Here is a 20,794-nt window from a genome sequence, read left to right as displayed (position 1 = left end):
AGGTGTCGGATGAAAAAGATTTATAATAAAAAAAAAAAAAAAAAAAAGCCTTTGATTTATGTGTGTGAATCCTGGCACCTATATACTCTGCCCCCTGTGTAACACAACGCTACTTTTCCTGCTCCCAGGGTCATTGTGGCAGGTAACCGGACCCCCTCCTCCCCGACACAATAGCAGCCACTCAGCCAGGGGTCACAGGGCGTCTCACCTGTGGACATAGAGTCTGTAATCTTTGACATGGTTCATACACACTGTCACGGTCCACAAAGCAACAAGTATGGGTAGAGAGTCCTCCCTTTTTTGCACTTCCCATTTCCCCCCCAGGTACCGAGGAGGGACCCCTCTCCCCCGGGAGGCCGGGTCAGATGAATAATAAACAACACAACACAACACAACACAACACAACGGGCGGCTTGCGCTCACCGTCCTTCTTCTATCCGGGACGGCAATTCAACCTGGAAGCGTCCATAGAAAAAAGACCTTAAAGGAAACGTATTTTGAACCTGGGGGGGGGCTGCTATGAAGGAATGCCTAAGGTTTTAGGAAACCCTCACAAAAGTATTTCTCTGAGGCAAGAGTCTCACAGCCCCCCCACTCTTCAACCCCCCCCCCCCCCCCCCCAAGCAGGAGCCAGCTCTGTCCATACTGACACCACACTGCCAACAAGAGCCCCCCCCCCCAGCCTCTCTTCTGCTCTGCTCTCCCTCCGCTCAGCTTCTCAGAAAGGAGCCAGATTGGGGGTTGGGGAGCATTTTGTGGCCCAAATAAAAGAGCCAAAGTATCCAGAACCCCATTGTGAGAGAGAGTGAGGGTGGGGGGTGGGGAAGGGGGTTGGGGATTGGGGGGGGCAGTGACCCAAACAGCCAGTCTTTCAGGCCTGAGCTTACACGGACCAACAGGCCTGAGCTGTAGCCTGGCAACAGTAACCCGGGGGGGGGGGGGGGTGTTGGTTGGTTGGTTGAGACAGGGTTCTATGAGGACAGTACTTCACAGAAGTGAGCCCCTGCATATGAAGGTAGCGCCGGGCCGGCGCAGTGTGGGACCGATTGAGAGCCATAATTGAGTATGATCACTTCTTAAAAAAAGAGAGAAAGAAAAAGAGGGGGATGTGTGTGTATGGCCATTTCACAGTTTAAAGTCCAAAGTTTAATTGAACAATGGTGCTTGGTCAGACAATGGAGGTATTCAAATCTCCAGAGGGGAGGTTGCCTGTGCACTCCCCCCCCCCCCCCCCTCCACCCCTACCCCAAACCCCATTGCATGAATATTAACCATGTGAACATCAAGACAATTAACCTACTCTTTAGGAGGAAAAAGCAAATATGGATCTGACAAAAAAAGAAAAGAAAACCCTGGCAGAGTGCCCCTCTTCATCCCCCCGGAGGGACTGAAAACCCCAGACGGCGTTCGACGAGCGATACTCGTTTCGAATACAATAGCGCGGGTATATCTCCCACGGCGACGGAGAATGCGCGCGAGTCGCCACAGTGGGAGTGTTACACCTTGTTGAGAAGAAAACGTCTGTTGGCTAAAGCAAACAATTAACTCACTGGAGAGGCTTCAAAGTGACCAGAGTCACCAGACAAAGGGAGCCGGGGGGCTAGTCGCGCTCTCGCTTCTTCTTCTGATGCAACGGTCGGAATATAAAAACGTCGCTACTATAAGATGTCACCGGATTTAAAAGGGGGAGAAATACTCCCTGACATTGTTGGAATAGCGATGCGTAACCACACGTTCATCTGTCCCAGCAGCGAGGTCTATCCAAAGCATTCTCCAATGAGCCCCACCACATAAAACCCCACCCCACCACCTAAACTGAACCAGACCTCTGGAAAACTTTGAAATCTTAATGTAAAAAGAAAGGGTATTTTTTTTCTTCTTCTTCTTCTTCTTCTTCTTCATCATCTTCCCCCTCAGATACATTGCGCAAACTGTTATCCAATAACTTGGCCCCATAGCTCACAGGGAAGACATTGGATTAATCCACGGAGGTGAGTCATGTTACAATGTGGGTGTATCTAAGCTCTCCAAACATTACTCGGTCCATATGGTCGCTCTATCCCATCGCGAGTATCTGCCACTCCACGATCTCGAGGAGATTGTACCGCGTTGAAACTACGCTAAGAGTTCAATACATTTCAAACAAGTCTCATAAAGAAATGTTGACAGAAGCTATCGCGCAGGTTGACCGGCGGCCATTTTGTAAACATGCGGTCACTCACAGGGGCCTACGGAGCGAGCTCAGGTTTGTTTATAGGGCACGGACAATCTTCCACGGTGATAAGCGGAGGGGAACGCCAGGACAATTGCCAAAGAATGTCCATTATCTCGACCACTGTCGCTCATAAACCACTGGCGGGGTTTTGAGACGAAGGGGCGAGGTCCTCGCTTATCTCCCCCAAACATCTTATAAACACCAAGACAAATAACCACTATGTGGGAACTCACTTTTCTTTTCCTCTGACTGAACTGATTTGAATCTCCCTTACGCCTCTCTACCTCCTCTACGTCTTGCGAGAGGGTGACTGGTGGTGGTGAGAAAAAACGCTGCCTGGTTTGAAGTGACACATTCGAGGAGGAGTGGACTTTGTGGGAAGTGTGCTTCAATCCCAAAAGCAGAGAGGGAGAGAGAAGGAGACAGAGAGGGAGAGAGAGAGAGACAGAGAGAGACAGAGAGAGACTAAGTCCACACCAATACGCTTTCGTTTAAAACCCCTGAAGCTTTTGCTACATTTTACGCCTTAGTGTCCGCACTACTCTTGGCAACATTTTACATTTAGTCATTTAGCTGATGCTTTTATCCAAAGCGACTTACAAGTTCTGTACAGCAAGTCAGCAGGAAGGGTACAACTCTGGCAGCTAAGGGTCAGTGACATTGCTTCGTCAAACAGTGTTGAACTTGAGTGCTACAGGCTACAGGCAGTGGATAGTAGTAGACATAGTAGGTAGTAGTATAGGCATGGCAGATTACTTAGTAGAAAAGTGCATAATAGTAAAAGAGTACAGTACGAAGGTTAGTCAAAAGTCATGTGTGTGTTTTCACTCAACGGCGGAAAATCCCTAAACCCCTAAAACGAAGACTTTTGAAAAAGCTGATGCCGCAGTTTTTGCCTGAAAACTCCAGGGGTCGCATCTTAGGAGGAAACTGAGCCTTCAACGACGACGACGCAAACACCTACGTTCGCTTCGCGATTGGATCTCATCGGACTCACACAACGTTGTGTCCATGCCGCCCTCGCGCGCGACCCCTTTTCCCCCAAAAGACCACAGATGACAACAAATCGGTCTCTCGACTACCTGGCGGTTAATTCAACATGGATGACGAATAACAGGTGTCAGGCAGTGTCGCCATATTTGCTTTGCAACAACCTCCTAATCTACAAGGGTTGGGTACCGTTCACATTTGAACCGGTACCTGTGAATCGATACCAGTACCCGACTGTACCTTTTTTCAGTACTTTAGTCTATAAAAATGTCATCTACCGACCTCAGTTGTAAAAAATGTGTCCAAACTTCAAATGATTTATTATCATTATTATTTATTTAGAACAATCTGTTCATATAATATTGCAGCGAGCGTTGCGTGCATCTAGCTTTGTAAAGTGTAACCACACTTGGGACCGTTTTCCGCTTGCCATTGCCCCGACTGCTTTTTTGTTGAATAAAGTGAAATCCAAAATGTTGGCATTACCGAAATGTGGCACCGGTGGATCTCACGTGAATCGGTACTCGGTAGTACCGACATGATTCGGTTGATACCCTTAAAAGTACCGGAATCGGTACCCATCCGTACAATCTCTACAGTATGTTTTCCGCCGTGCTGACCCACCTCTTATTCACTTGTTACTTACAGTTACAGTACAGAATAACAGTTCCACCCCATCGTCCGTTGAGCTAAGAAATCTCTGCTCTTATTTTTCACAAATTGCTGTTTTTCAGCGTAACGTTATTATTACGTTATCGCAACTAAGCAACCGCAGAGTGGTCGTGCGATATGCACCGTGGACGGCAATCCTTTCTGAAACGCTCTCAAAGCGCGTGCGTGGACGCTGGAGATTGTTTTCATTTTAAAAACGCTGTTTTGAAATGAAAACGTATTAGTGTGGACGTTCTGTGTTAACCACACTGTTCTCTCTCCTATCTGTTCTGCTAACCACTCTGTTCTTTCTCCTATCTGTTCTGTTGTGTTAGGAGGGTTCCCTCCTGTCTGTTCTGTTAACCACTGTTCTCTATCTGTTCTGCTAACCACTGTTCTCTATCTGTTCTGCTAACCACTGTTCTCTATCTGTTCTGCTAACCACTGTTCTATATCTGTTCTGTTAACCACTGTTCTCTATCTGTTCTGCTAACCACTGTTCTCTATCTGTTCTGCTAACCACTGTTCTCTATCTGTTCTGCTAACCACTGTTCTCTATCTGTTCTGTTAACCACTGTTCTCTATCTGTTCTGCTAACCACTCTGTTCTCTCTCCTATCTGTTCTCTCATTAGTGTGGACGTAGCCAGAGAGCCAGAGAGAGAGAGACCCGTCCCCTGCTCCTCTGACAAGGAGAGGGAGACATTCTGGAAATACTACTGGGTTGTGTGGAGGCCGACCTCAGCTATTCCAGCGAGGCCCTTCCTTGTGTCCCTTCAGAAGTCGCTGTCTGCCAGAGGGGGAAAGGGCCCAAGACATCAGAGGGAGGCGAGCTTATCCCTATCTAAGCGCGCGGTTCAGACATACGCAGACTCCACCGACAAGGACTAATAATAACAGACATTGCTTTTCCTTCCTCTGCCGGCTACGCAATAATGAAAAAGTCTGACATTGATTTTCTAGTGGGGGGGTTAGTTGAGCGTGCGTGTGTATGTACGTGTGTGTGTGTACGTGTATATACATGTCCCACGCACACAGCTATATTGAAATCTAGCAATAAATGACGATGTCAATAGTGCAATATAGCCGCCACCGCGTGGTCAGAAGGGAGGGTCCTGAGGGAGTAAGCTCCTTAAGCCGACAGGCGGGCAGGAAGTGCGTAGCGGGGAAGGTCAGAGGTCAGAAGGCACCACTTCCTGCAACGGGGGCCTGGGAACCGTGGTCGCCACGACCCAGGAGAAGAAGGGACAACGACCCCCCCCACCCCCCCATCCTTTAGATGTTTTAACCCTGTGTGTCATCTCCTCTCTTAACTTCATCTGAATCTACAACTTCATCGCTACACCCCCCCCCCCCCCCCCAGACCCCGACATGACTGATGGCTCCATCTGCCTGTCAGGGTGGCATGACTGATATGGGGATATGCGGTCGACTCACAAAAAAGGCAAGAGTAGCTAATTGCAAATCAAACAAGTCCTTCCAACCCCCGCCTCTCGGTCGGGTGACACTGGCTTGATGGGTTTTGTCCGAGGCATTCCTGAGGTGACTGCCGGGGCGAATGGCTCGGAGGTGCGAACAATAACCTGAAAGGAGCAGAGGGACCGGAGGAATCCTACCAAGCATTCCTCCCTAATCCGCCGTAAAGACACCAAAAGAAAAAACGCTATCCATCCCCGAGGTGCTCGGAGCAAAAAGACGGCAAAATAAAATCGGCGTCTCTCTCTCGATATATACTACGTTGTGGAAAACTTAAAAAGACTAACTCGTAAAAATAAACGAGAGAATTGTGCAAAAGATTTAAAGAAAGATACCTATATTGTGTACATGTAAGTAAAGATAACTTAGTATTGACTTTAGAAATAGCAGCAGTTTTTCAAGTGTATTTAAAAGGTATCCGTTTGTAGGTCTATGTAGAGAGATGAGAACAGTCTCTCTCTCTCTCTCTCTCCCAGTAAATATGCACCTTGGAATGTGTGTAAAATCCCCCCTCCTCCTCCCAGGGGAATCGTGCTGCTCTCACGAGCAAACGTAGCGGAGCACAATTTCCCTCGAGTCATCTTTGGTCAAAAACCAAAGTATAATCAATAAAACGTGCTGCATTTTCCCACGAGGAAATATTTCACAGTCTCTCCAAGGAGGGCATCCCAGCTCAGGTTCTCTCGTTCTCGAGCGAAGGCGTAGCGGCGGAGAGATGAACAAGCGGCCTCCTCATCCCCCGCAGATAAGATACCCTCGTCCGGGTCTCCCGGCGCGGTTCAATGGAAGCAAGACAACAAACGCACAGAAGAGAAAGACGACGCTTCGACAAGTGTCTGCTCCTCGTCAAACTCTCAAAGCTGGCCTCCTCCATCATGTCCTAAGAGGCTCGGAGCAGCCGCGGGGTCATTAAAAACACAACACTCTTTAGATTTATAGGCTCACTCCGCTACCGGGGGTCAAGGCCGAGGCATTAATAACACACAGAGAGGGCCACTGTATCCATACGGCCCCGGCCTCACACAGCGAGAGAACATCCTCATTCATTGCCATTCGGCATGGAGGATCTCGGGGGGGGGGTGAAGGGGGTGGGGGGGCGAGCCTGGTGTAATCTGGGATCTTCTGCAGAGGAGACGAGTCGCCCAAGTCGGGACGACACACACACGGAGACAAAGAGCGCGTCCCTCTGTTTGGCTGCTAAGCTGTGAGAGAGAGAGAGAGAGCGAGAGAGAGAGAGAGAGAGACTCCGCGCCGGGCAGAGAGACCCGAGGGCCGGCGGGGCTCCGCTCCTCCAGAGAAGCTCGTCTGTCGCCGCATGGGGCCGGTCGGCCACTCAATGGCAGCACCTGGCCCCGCGCTTCCCCTTTGTCAAGATCTGACTCCACTGGATTACCATCACAACATCCACCAGCTGTCCTCTACGCAATCCTCCCCCCCCACACCCCCGCCCAGCCCCCGCTCCCCACTCCTTCCAGCTGGATCCTCTCTGAATGACACCCTCTCTCTCTCTCTCGATCTGCCTAATTATCTCCCCTCCAGGCTGGCCGCTGCTGGTCCTCTCCGGGGCGCCCCGCATTCCGGAGCGCGGGGTGGAGCCGAGGGGGGGACCCCCCCCCCCCCCCCCCCTGGCCCTTCAGCCGGGATCGCCCCGATTGCACACCTAGGAGGAGGAGCCCGCCTGCGCTCTCGCGACCTGTCAGAGTCAAGTGCAAAACTCTATCGTTTGGTTTTTAGGATACTATGACACAACAAAAAGGGTGTGTCTGTGTGTGTGTGGGGGGGGGGGGGGCTGTCCAATGGCTCCTTGATGAATCAGAAAAGGAATTTGAAACTTCATGGCCTGAAGCTCATACTGTATAATATATCAGATTGTCATGCTTCCTTCCTACGCCGGGGCAGTGATATTGACACTTGGCAGTGTAAGTTACAAGTGCAGGTGCTGCATCTAAGACAGTGCAGCACCTGCCTGTTGGCTGTTTCACATGCTGTCTGTTCCGTTAACCACTGTTCTCTATCTGTTCTGTTAACCACTGTTCTCTATCTGTTCCGTTAACCACTGTTCTCTATCAGTTCTGCTAACCACTGTTCTCTATCTGTTCTGCTAACCACTGTTCTCTATCTGTTCTGCTAACCACTGTTCTCTATCTGTTCTGCTAACCACTGTTCTCTATCTGTTCTGCTAACCACTGTTCTCTATCTGTTCTGTTAACCACTGTTCTCTATCTGTTCTGCTAACCACTGTTCTCTATCTGTTCTGCTAACCACACTGTTCTCTATCTGTTCTGTTAACCACTGTTCTCTATCTGTTCTGCTAACCACACTGTTCTCTCCCATCTGTTCTGTTAACCACTGTTCTCTATCTGTTCTGCTAACCACTGTTCTCTATCTGTTCTGTTAACCACTGTTCTCTAACTGTTCTGCTAACCACTGTTCTCTATCTGTTCTGTTAACCACTGTTCTCTGTCTGTTCTGTTAACCACTGTTCTCTGTCTGTTCTGTTAACCACTGTTCTCCATCTGTTCTGTTAACCACTGTTCTCTAACTGTTCTGCTAACCACTGTTCTCTATCTGTTCTGTTAACCACTGTTCTCTGTCTGTTCTGTTAACCACTGTTCTCTAATCTGTTCTGCTAACCACTGTTCTCTCTGTTCTGTTAACCACTGTTCTCTATCTGTTCTGCTAACCACTGTTCTCTGTCTGTTCTGTTAACCACTGTTCTCTCTGTTCTGTTAACCACTGTTCTCTGTCTGTTCTGTTAACCACTGTTCTCTATCTGTTCTGTTAACCACTGTTCTCCATCTGTTCTGTTAACCACTGTTCTCTAACTGTTCTGCTAACCACTGTTCTCTATCTGTTCTGTTAACCACTGTTCTCTCTCTGTTCTGTTAACCACACTGTTCTCTAATCTGTTCTGTTAACCACTGTTCTCTATCTGTTCTGCTAACCACTGTTCTCTATCTGTTCTGTTAACCACTGTTCTCTATCTGTTCTGTTAACCACTGTTCTCTATCTGTTCTGTTAACCACTGTTCTCTATCTGTTCTGCTAACCACTGTTCTCTAATCTGTTCTGCTAACCACTGTTGTCTCTGTTCTGTTAACCACTGTTCTCTATCTGTTCTGTTAACCACTGTTCTCTATCTGTTCTGTTAACCACTGTTCTCTATCTGTTCTGTTAACCACTGTTCTCTATCTGTTCTGTTAACCACTGTTCTCTATCTGTTCTGTTAACCACTGTTCTCTATCTGTTCTGCTAACCACACTGTTCTCTAACCACACTGTTCTCTATCTGTTCTGCTAACCACACTGTTCTCTAACCACACTGTTCTCTATCTGTTCTGCTAACCACACTGTTCTCTCCCATCTGTTCTGCTAACCACACCGTTCTCTAACTGTTCTGCTAACCACACCGTTCTGCTGAGCACACCGTTCTCACCCGCTCTAACGAGTCGTTTGGTTCGGTGTGTTACCGAGGGATCACTCTTGTAATCTTCCACCAGCCTCTCTCTGGCCCGAGACCCCGTCTCGAGTTAGCCGAGACTGAGCAGGGGCCACGGCGCAGCCAGGGACCCGTGAAGAAGGAGGAGGAGGAGGAGGAGGAGAGACGAGGCAAAGAAAACGACGAGCAAACAAAGGGGAAGCCTCGCGACGCTAAGGGGCACAGCGCGGTGTATCGGTGTCACGTTTGCCAACGAGACAAGGAGGAGGAGGATGTGTCGGTATCTGGGACGTCGGATACAATAGCAAATCGCAGCACACACGCACATAATACCACCGGTCCCCCCCCCCCCCCCCCGAGAGCGGAGGTGACAGACGACACCACCCATGGTGTGCACCTTAAAGAGCAGCGGCGGAGGAACAACCGTCACCCTGGACAACACAACGGGTGTTGTTTAAAAAAAAAGTTAAACCTCAAATATCGCTCCGCTCCCCCCCCCCCCCCCCCCCTCCGGTCCTCTGCATCGACGCACAACCCGGGCCGGTATCCATATCCGCGTGTTCTTTCTCTCTCGCTGCTCTCTGTTCTACCCCTCTCTCTCTGTTCTACCCCTCTCTCTCTCGGTTCTGCCTCTCTCTCTCTGTTCTACCCCTCTCTCTCTCGGTTCTGCCTCTCTCTCTCTGTTCTGCCTCTCTCTCTCTGTTCTACCCCTCTCTCTCTCGGTTCTGCCTCTCTCTCTCTGTTCTACCTCTCTCTCTCTGTTCTACCTCTCTCTGTTCTGCCTCTCTCTCTCTCTGTTCTGCCTCTCTCTCTGTGTTCTACCTCTCTGTTCTGCCTCTCTCTCTGTTCTGCCTCTCTCTCTGTTCTGCCTCTCTCTCTGTTCTGCCTCTCTCTCTCTGTTCTGCCTCTCTCTCTCTGTTCTGCCTCTCTCTCTCTGTTCTGCCTCTCTCTCTGTTCTGCCTCTCTCTCTCTGTTCTGCCTCTCTCTGTTCTGCCTCTCTCTCTCTGTTCTGCCTCTCTCTCTCTCTGTTCTACCTCTCTCTCTGTTCTACCTCTCTCTGTTCTGCCTCTCTCTCTCTGTTCTGCCTCTCTCTCTCTGTTCTACCTCTCTCTCTCTGTTCTGCCTCTCTCTCTGTTCTGCCTCTCTCTCTGTTCTGCCTCTCTCTCTCTCTCTGTCTGTTCTGCCTCTCTCTCTCTCTGTTCTGCCTCTCTCTCTCTGTTCTACCTCTCTCTGTTCTGCCTCTCTCTGTTCTGCCTCTCTCTCTCTGTTCTGCCTCTCTCTCTCTGTTCTACCTCTCTCTCTGTTCTACCTCTCTCTGTTCTGCCTCTCTCTCTCTCTGTTCTGCCTCTCTCTCTGTTCTGCCTCTCTCTCTGTTCTGCCTCTCTCTCTGTTCTGCCTCTCTCTCTCTGTCTGTTCTGCCTCTCTCTCTCTCTCTCTCTGTTCTGCCTCTCTCTCTCTGTTCTGCCTCTCTCTCTGTTCTACCTCTCTCTCTCTGTTCTGCCTCTCTCTCTCTGTTCTACCTCTCTCTCTCTGTTCTGCCCCTCTCTCTGTTCTGCCTCTCTCTCTGTTAGGGGTGCACCGATATGAAAATTGGCCACCGATACCGATACCGATTGTTCAACTAACACAATCGGCCGATACCGATACCGATACCGATAATTGTGGCAAAAAATAAGTATTTTAAAAAAAAATTAATATTTTTTTTAATTTTTTTTTTTAATTTTTTTAATGAAACTACTGTATATTTGTATGTGTGTTTGTATTTGTAGGCCTCTTTACTTACTTAAAAAAGGAAACATCAAGAAATATGTTTATGGTATCACTGATCCCTCTCCCAGTATCGTCTGGCGGCCTGCAGAGGGATACTATTTTCTCAACCAGAGCTTTCAACCAATGCAATGGAACCATTCTGGCGGCCTGCAGCGGGATACTATTCTCTCAACCAGAGCTTTCAACCAATGCAATGGAACCATTTTGATTGACAGTCGATTCGGCCAATTACGCCACACCGCTAGCACCCACCTCCTGCTTACCACCAAGCGTTTATTCATTTTTCTACTTCGGGGCATGCCGCCATTGATCTGCTTGTGAGAATGCGAGTCAAACTCAGAACCACAACAAGCTAATAAGTTAGCTGCCCGGCAGTGCCCGCCGACCAGCGCGCTCCACAGGATGGCCAAACGAGACACAATGATTTTACTGCAACAAATGTTATAATAAAACAAAGCCTTTCTATACATTTGTCTGGTTGAAAACTTTATTAACAGATTGCAGAATGTGTAGTTGGGTACGGAATGAGCAACGGAATTTAACCGAGCTATGCACGGCTTGCTTGCTATCTTCGGGTAAATACTATGCTGATGTAATTGAACGTGTAACTAACTATAATAACGTTAATGCCACAAAACGAATGTTTGTGTCATTTTAACAGCAGATACTTTCTTAAATGCCATCCTCCCGACAGAGCGGTGTTGATGGGGAGCTCTGATGGATTCGCTTGGTTGTGTTATTACATTAGCATTGAACAGCTAACCGAAAGCTAGGGTTAACTAATGTTAAAGGTTTAGCCATAACGTTACGTTGGCTAAAGTTGGGGCTATTCTTAATCCAGTAATAATGGCTGCAGACCTGCAAGCAAAGTACAGCAAGTTGGCAAAGGAGTATTCCAACCAGGGTTTCCGTTAGAAAAAATTGTTGCCGGTCTCCGTGACCTGCAAGATTTCAATCTACCGGACAAATGAGATTAATTCCGGTCATAGTTTATTGAGCTTTAAAACAATTGATAGGCAGGCAATATAAAGAATGTCATCCTCAAGGCATGTAGATTTATAATATTATTACTTAAAACTAGGCTACTTTTGCGTATACAGTCATTAATTAATATATTCCAAATAAAATAAGTCCCTCGATACTCCGTGCTGCTGCTGACTTGAACTAAAATAGACCGCGTATGTGGGCAGTCGGTCCGACACTAAACAGCAGTCTGTTATAATCACATTTTTATGAGCTAACGAATTCCGTTATATTGGACATTTGTATTAATTATATCAAGCGAAGAACTGAGAAAGCAGAGAGACGGCAACATTATCGTGGTTTGCGTGACGACTCTCTCCACCTCGCAACGACTTATTTGCAAAGAGTATGGCGCTGCAGAGAAGCTGATTTAGCTGTTATTGGCTCTTTTCTGGGAACCGCACAGCAGCGCCCCCCACCCAACATTGGCTGAAAATGGCCAAATTGGAGTACTGCTGGAATACTGCATTGTGCCGTTGCCTCTCTGGCTCTGCAGCTTCACACAAAAGTCCGCACACCAGCACTAAGCTCTCGCCGACAACGTCGTTGTCATTATTAGAAGCAACGAGGAAACAAATGTAATGATCGTTTCGTTCATCGCATAGGCTATTTAATTTTAGCCTATTTTAATACAATTCAAATAATCAAATTGTGCTTAGACTCAGGGAATTATTTTCACCGGACATTAAGACCGGAGATATTAAATAAGTCGGACTTCAACAGATTTTGCCGGTCAAAAACCGGTAATTACCGGCTAACGGAAACGCTGATTCCAACGTAAATCACATTTTCACCAGTAACGTTAGTCGTCTGCCTCCCGGCTATGAACGGACTCGGAGTAATGCCTTGCTGCTATGGGTAATAATAATATGCTGATGTTATTGTCCGTGTAACACTAACTATATAACATTAATGCCACAAAACGAATGCCTTGTTAATCATAAATAGTAACTTTGATGCAGTAGCTTGTGTGTGTGTGGGGCGGACGGCGGGCGTTGTGCAGGTAGGTCGCGAGTGAACTTTTATTTTTTTTGCCTTTTGACGCTACACAAATGGATGGTTAGTTATCGGCGACTGCTATCGGCACATTTGAGCTTATCGGCCGATAGGCCGATAGCAGTCAACAAGGCACTTATCGGCCGATACCGATACCCGACCGATATATCGGTGCACCCCTACTCTCTGTTCTACCTCTCTCTCTCTGTTCTGCCTCTCTCTCTGTTCTACCTCTCTCTCTCTGTTCTACCTCTCTCTCTGTTCTACCTATCTCTCTCTGTTCTGCCTCTCTCTCTGTTCTACCTATCTCTCTCTGTTCTGCCCCTCTCTCTGTTCTGCCTCTCTCTCTGTTCTGCCTCTCTCTCTGTTCTGCCCCTCTCTGTTCTACCTCTCTCTCTCTCTGTGTTCTGCCTCTCTCTCTCTGTTCTGCCTCGTTATCTGTTCTGCCTCTCTCTCTGTTCTGCCCCTCTCTGTTCTACCTCTCTCTCTCTCTCTCTGTTCTGCCTCTCTCTCTCTCTCTCTGGTCTGCCTCTCTCTCTCTGTTCTGCCTCCCTCTCTCTGTTCTGCCTCTCTCTCTCTGTTCTGCCCCTCTCTCTCTGTTCTGCCCCTCTCTCTCTGTTCTGCCTCTCTCTGTTCTACCTCTCTCTCTGTTCTGCCCCTCTCTGTTCTACCTCTCTCTCTCTCTCTCTCTCTCTGTTCTGCCCCTCTCTCTGTTCTACCTCGTTATCTGTTCTGCCTCTCTCTGTTCTGCCTCTCTCTGTTCTATCCCTTTCTTCCCTCTCTCTCTCTTCCCCTGTCCCGGAGGTGCCAGGTTACAGCCAGGTATCTGGGAAGGGGGGAAGGGGGGGGAAGAAAGGATCTTTTCTCCCGTTCGCCGGGTCTCCCATTACCGCCGGGGCTCCCGTGGGAAGGGGCGGGGCCTCCAGGACGCACTCACCCCCCCCCCGTCCAAAAAGGACCAGTCCGACCGCTCTCTCTCTCGTGGCCACGCTCGGCTCCAGGCCGCTGCCCCGGTACGGTTACCCGTCGCGCTGTGCGGTATATGACATTTGGTATCCCCTTACCGCTCTCTCTCTCTCTCGCAACCCCCGTCCCCGTCCCCTCGCAACCGAGAGTGCCTCTCGCTTTCCTTGGCACCGGCCCAAGCGGAGCGATTACATATGCGCGAATCCCCCCCCGAATCCCCCGCCCCCCCTCGCCCGTAACATACATGTACACGACACAGGCATCACGGAGAACACAAAGCATGAAAACACGCACGTGGGGGCGGATGGTGGGGGCCCTCTCTAAAGCAAACACTGACCCCGCTGACGTGAACGACGCGGTCGAGTCCAGAGACCCCCCCCCAATGGGCAACACTGGGTCCAAGTTCACAGAGGTTTTTTATTATTATTATTATAATTTTTTCTTTCTCTGCAATAACGCCGGGCTATCGCGAGGAGAGTTATTATTATTACCGATACGAAGTCGTTTGCTCGGACAGATGCGGGATTAGATTGCGAAACAAAAAGGAAGGCGACGAGAGAGAAATCTTTTAAAAGACTGGCAGCCGGTGCAATAAAACATTTACCCACTTAATGACACTTGGGAGGGACACACCCCGCCTTGGCTGCTCCAGCCAATGGTTGCGAAACAGGGGGAATATAGTGAGTAATACAGCGACTCACTTCACAGGCAGGGGAGTTACACATTGGCTAAGCCCAGCTCCTTCATTCAGGAAATAATTGATAAAAAAAAAATAGCTGTGTTTACTAGGATTAAAGCGCTCTAATGGTATTAGCCCAGCTGTGACCCCTGCACAGGCAGGGAGTGGTCTAACTAACCTCACTGTCGTGCACTTGTCCTAATAAACTAACCTACACTGTAGCACTCAACACTTTGATGAACATTGTTACTCAGCTGATAAGAGTTGTGCCCTTCCCGATGACTTGTCGTACAGAACGTGTAAGTCGCTTTGGATAAAAGCGTTTCAGCTAAATGACTAAATGTAAATGAGTGGTCGCTGCCAATAAAATAATACATTCGCTGTATCGGAGAGAGAGAGAAAATAAAACCACTAACCTTCTTACTGTCTTCTACTAGTATCATGCACTACTATACTATTATGTCTCTCTCTCTACTACTATCCACTCAACACTGCAGCACCCAAGTTCCAACACTGTTTGATGAACAACATTGTTACTCAGCTGAAAAGAGTTGTTCCCTTCCTGCTGATGACCTGTTGTGTACAGAACTTGTGAGTCGCCTTGGATAAAAGCGCCAGGCTAAAAGTGACAAAATGTAAATGTAGAGACTAGAGAGAGAGAGAGAAGCAAGCAGCTGACGACCCACACCCGGTGGCATCTCTCGCGACACGCGAAACAAAAGCAATTGAGACGGGATCTCCTCCCCGTTTTTTTTTTCTTTTTTTAAACACATGTTTCCTGCGCCAGAGGATTCAAAGAAAGAGGGTCCGAGATAATGATCCCCAGGCGAGACGCTGCAGGCGCATTCAGCTCGGCCTATTGTAATGCGTTCCCCCCACACGACCCCTCGATCGTCACCGTCCCAAAACAGACCTTATCACCGTGAAAGGTGTGAACAGAAAATGCTAAGCAGGTGGAAACGCTTTAAAAAGAAACAGCTTCGGGCTCACAGCCGTTATATAAGTGGTGTAGTAAAAAAAAAAAAAAAAGGAGAAAAAACGGTGCAGTCAACAACACCGATATCAAACTATAAAAAAGCTCACGGTAGCATGAAAAGGAATAATATATATATATTACCAGCATAGGCCCACATAGAAGGAACGCCCCTATGGTGCGACGAGCCTTAATACTGTGATTTGTGTTCAACAAAGCTCTAACAGGTGCAATGTATGAGTAAGTGTTGGCCCAACATGTTGAGGCTGGTCGATGCAGCAACCTGCTGCGTTACTCATCTCATCCGTCTGTACAGTAGGAATAATAATCCACCAGGTGTATCTTCTTAATTCCACCATGTCTCCTGTGTATGCCAACCAGTCAATATTAGTGGACATGCTGGCTTCATTGTCAGAGAGAAAGACCCCATCCATCAATCTGATGACCATCCATCTCTATAGTCCCTGCAGATCAACTACAATATAAGGAAGGGTATGGCTGCGTGTAAGTAATAAACGACCAAACAAACAAACAGTCAATAACAATTGGCATACAAGGCAAAACACTTCCGGCCTCGACATAAATACACATTATTCGATGAGGAAATCAGAAGAATCAAGGGCAGATGCCAGTAGTGTGTGGGCCCCACGACTAAAGGGACATTTCCAGCTAAAATGTCGCACTTACATGCATCGAGACGATGAGTCTATGCATGTCCCTCCATTGTCACAAGGTCTGTATTTATCCACACAGCGGAATCCTGCAGAAGGAGAAGGAATCGATTAGCGAGAGTCACAGAACTCAATTCTGCTGCACATTCATGCGAAATTATTACTTCTTTGAGAGGTCACCCGGTTTGAATGATAGACCTTGTACTAGTGAGTAAAGTGTATTACTGCAGGTTGCTGGGAGACCAGGCCTCCGACTATACTGTGTTTTAAAGTTTAAAATACACATCTTCCATCTCATCTAATGCCAAAGTTGTAAACGCATTATTTGGTAGATGTTAGGTCATAATCCCCAGCATTTATACTTGTTTAGTTAGTGTGCTTGTTGATAAGTCTGTGTTTATCTTCATCTTCGTAATAAATAAACACAAACACATACAAACCTTTACAACGAGATCAGATCAGATGTTTACTAGATTAATTATTGTATGGCCCTGCTACCATAATAGATGGTCTAAAAAAAAAAAAAAAAAGCCTGAAAAGAAGAACGAAGAAAAGCTGCCAGAATGTGGCATTTAACCTGTTCATACATGCTCATTGTCTCGTTTTGGGTCATCGCCCCTTCATTTAAGGTTATACAAATCCTCACCCTGTCCCTAAATCACACTTCAAAGACATATGGAAGGCCTATAATTCCTATATCCACACGGATGAGGTCAGCCCCCGAAAATCACTCCTATGACTTGGAATTATTAATATCGCTCGCTGGTTTATTACACTGTACTTCCCACTGCGCTGCATGGTGGCGCTCTTATCGTTCCGAGGGCATAATAATAACAACCACAGTATGATAATAAACACTGCCACCGCTCATCAGGTGCAATCTGGACCGCAAAATACACTTTCCAATCCGAGAGGACCTGTATTGCCAAAGACATGCACCAGAAGTACACAATACAAAAAACGCTGCCAAACGAGCGACAAGTTGCTGTAAATACTTGTTTAGTTTAGGAGATTTATGATTGTGCATGAAGAACTCTGATGTATTGATTCCATGTGGCAAATAAAACTCTGAGTCTGTTGTTTTTGCATTTAAAAAAAGCTGCATTCTGTACTTCGTTGTTTGCATTTTATACTTTAGGTTGTAGCCTACTTTAGTAGTAGTGTTGGGTCTTTATTATTAACTTTTTTTTTTTTTTTTTTTTTTTTTTACTAGAAGCACAACCTCAGGATCAGGCTCGTACAGAACCACGCGTTTAACTATAATGTACATTATATATGTGACAAATAAAACAAAAGGTGAAGCTTGTTCAACAGACGCGCACCGCACAGATGGGCAATCAGGGATCTCTCTCTCTCTAATGAAGTTGGGACCAAACCGCTGCCCAGACTTGTCCGGCTGCACATTACAGGGTTAAACAAACAGTTAATTGATCTTACCTTCACAACTATGAATACACAACAAAACTGAAAAGACAATCCATGGAATATTCCCTTCCATTTCGGTGGAAAAAAAAGTTTCCAATGCTTCAGTTGCGGCAGCAGTAATAATACATCCTTCAGAAAGTCACAGAGAGATAAAAGTTCCAAGATTGACAGGGGATCTTCATAAAGTTTATCTGTACATAATAAACCCCCAAGCAACAACAAAAAAACGACGCGTTATAGGTCCAAATCCGGTATTATTCTTATTATCCTCCTCCGCCGCTCGGACACGGCTGCTGTGCGTCTCGCTAGACCTCCTGGAACTTCTGAGCAACTTTCTTTTCCCTCAGTCAGCCTCTGGTGCGAGTCGGTATCACTCCGCCCCCTTTCCCATTCCCACCACACTCCAGCTATTCCGCTCGAAACAAATAGTCCGCACACCCTCTTTTAGATTAGATTCAAATACTTTGTCATTATGTACTTTATTCCTTGCATGTTGTACTTTAGTTTGTATATTGTATATGTTGTATAGTGTTTGGCCTTCTTCCTTTTACTTTGAACCACAATCTCAGGGGGCTCGTACAGAACCAATCAATTCCTGATGAATTGAAAATGGGGGACCCTGATGTAAACAAGACGAAAGTCTTTCTCTGGTCTGAATCCCCTTAACAATTGTGTGTATTGAGCTGTACTGTACTGTACCCATTCTGCAATCTGTTAATAAAGTTTTCAATCAATCAATCAATCAATCAATCAATCAATCAATCAATCAAGCATTTCACTGTAATGTACATGTGTGACAAATAAAACAAAACTTGAACTTGAAACTATACAACACAAGTACAGTACAATGAAAATAAGTTTCAGTAACAGAAAAGTGCAATAGTAATATACAACGTTAAACTGGGTACAGAGTATTTAAATGAGTACTACTGAGTAATAGTGCTAATCAGATGTATGTACAGAGTTGTAGTATTAATATGTACAGTGATACAGGTGCATCTGCACTGCATCCAAAGGTCCCTGATCTCATATCTCAGTTGACAAAATAATTGATCACCTAAATGTAATAGAATAATCAATAATATTATTTCATATATATATATAATATTATAGTATACACAGTGTTTCATCACTTGACAAAGGGGAACAGGGATAGTCGTAGCCTGTTATACAATGTTTTGATGTTTTAGAACCCCATTTCTGTGTATGAATATTGCTGTAATTAACTCTTGAACTACACGCACCACAGGGGAAGACCTGCAGGCTGCTGGGAGTTAATGACTAGTATATAATAGAGTACAGCATGTTAGACCTTTTAGGATCCTACATAAGCATAAGAGGTAACGGCAAGAGTGTGCACATCTATTTCACATTGTGTCCCTGGAATATCTTACTAACTAACCTATATTTGACCATGCCTTTATAGCCTGATGATAAGCCACAACATCTTCAACAAACTGCATTTTTAAGCAGGTGTCATTTGTATATTGGCAAAACCTGGTCCTTGAAATCATCAGAATAATACTAAAGCTCGTTGGAAATCTCACGTGAAATGTTCTCCTGGCATTGCTCGTCAAACTGTTGTGTACTTAACACAAAGTTAAGTAACAAAGTTAAGTCAAGTTAAGTAACAAATGGGCGGCTAAGTGGCGCAGTGGGCAAGGCGCTCGCCACTAACGCAGGATACGCTGGGTTCGAGCCCAGCTCTCTGCGTTGCTTCCGGCTTGGCTGGTCGTTCATACTAACACAATTGGCAGTATTAGGGGGTGGGTGGGTGGCGATCGGACGTTGTGGACAGCGACTCCTACAGGTCGGTTGGTGCGCCTATACAGCAGAATCAGGAAGTATCGGGGGCAGCGTGAGCCTCCCACGCGTTACTCCTCGCCACTGAGAGCTCGAGCTGCTGCGGTGAAAAGATGCGACGGCTGCCTCCTCGAGTACCGGAGGGGACACGTGATGCAAGGCTTCTGTCCTCACTACAATCGACCTGTGGGAGGCATAGTCTAACAACGTTCGAGACAGGGGAGGGTAGAGTTGGACAATACAAAATTGGGATGGGAGAAAAATAGAAAATGGGAGAAAAAAGTAGATAAAAAAAAAATTAAGTAACAAATAATAAGCCCACTCCTGAATTCTGAAGATTCGGACTGTTTTGTAATGTTTTGTGGGGGGCTAAATTAGCCAAGGAACTGAGGGTACCTGAATCCAAACCCACTTCCCTTCATCGTGCAGGTAGCAAACTAGGCACCTCTGGAGGGACTTGCACAACGCACGTCGCTTGTTCATTCAAGCTTCAAAACCGACTGAGTTATTAACATTTAAAGTCAACTTTTTCAAAGTCACAGTGTGAGCCCTACGTGTCCATCTGTTGACAGAAACAGAATGAAAAAAATCCTATTATTTGTTACATTTACATTTACGTTTAGTCATTCAGCTGACGCTTTTATCCAAAGAGACTTACAAGTTCTGTACAACAAGTCAGCAGGAAGGGTACAACTCTGGCAGCTAAGGGTCAGTAAGATTGATCATCAAACAGTGTTGAAGTGCTACAGTCTTGAGTGCATAGTAGTATAGACATATTAGCATAGATAGGAGATAGTAATATAGGTGTAGCTTTATGGGGGGTTGCAGGGGACATGTCCCCCTCAATATATATATATATTTTTAATGATCTTTTCCCCCCTTCTTTTTCCGTTTTTCTCCCATCCCAATGTTAGTCCTTATGCCAATTCCCAATCCCCTTCCTGGTCGTTGCGCACTCTACCCCCTACCGTCGGTCCGGGAGGGCGGAGAGGTCAATTTGTCCGCCTCAAAAAAAATAATATTACATTATATTTGTGTCAGCGGGTACCTGAATGATGTTTTTTCCTTTACATAAATAAAGACATTTCCGCCATGAATTGATGCTGAAAAGGCACAAATTGGTGCATAAAAGTTCACCAGAATGCAGGAAATGAAGTGTTTGATGCTCAAAATGTTCCTGGGGGAGGAGCCCCACACCCCACTTTAACCCCCCCCCCCCACACACTTTAACCCCCCCCCCCCCCCACTGTGGAAACCAAACCTACGTCCTTGAATATAGGCAAGGTAGATAACTTTAATTTTTTTAACTAATAACTTAATTTCTTTTGACAACACAACATCAACATCAACAATAACAACAGTAATAATAATAATGACAAGATAATAAGAAATAAGAAATACAGACCAAAACGTAACTACTAATAATTACAAAATACAAGATACCAAGATCTTTTATTAAAAATGTTTTGTTCTCAGTGCCTCCAAAGAAAACAACAACAACAACAACAACAACAACAACAACAACAACAACAACAACAACAACAACAAAACAAAACAGCAACAGCATGTTTACATCGTCCCAGAGGCGGAGTGTCCTGAGTGTGTCCGTGGCACACTGGCATGTTTGTTTGTGTGTTTATACCCGATGCATCGCTGATAACGAGGAGAATGGTGTTTACATGATGGAAATGAGAGCAGACATTCTTGTTATTCCCCCCCCC

The 20,794-nt window shown here is 46.4% G+C and overlaps 1 protein-coding gene across 1 annotated transcript in view; it reads right to left on the bottom strand.

Annotated features, from left to right (window-relative positions):
* The window catches only part of notch3 (notch receptor 3), a gene marked incomplete at its 3' end in the record, with an annotated part of 49,892 nt that extends 32,322 nt beyond the window's left edge, over positions 1-17,570 (bottom strand). Inside the window, 2 exon segments of the mRNA XM_084329030.1 lie at positions 15,862-15,934; positions 17,283-17,570. Coding sequence (XP_084185156.1) covers positions 15,862-15,934; positions 17,283-17,343 — 134 coding nt within the window. The 5' untranslated portion in view covers positions 17,344-17,570.
* Positions 17,571-20,794: the final 3,224 nt, after the last annotated feature.

The sequence above is a fragment of the Notolepis coatsorum genome, assembly GCF_963971535.1.
Source record: "Notolepis coatsorum genome assembly, chromosome: 14".
Classification (NCBI taxonomy): domain Eukaryota; kingdom Metazoa; phylum Chordata; class Actinopteri; order Aulopiformes; family Paralepididae; genus Notolepis; species Notolepis coatsorum.
This window is presented reverse-complemented; position numbering and strand designations above follow the sequence as displayed.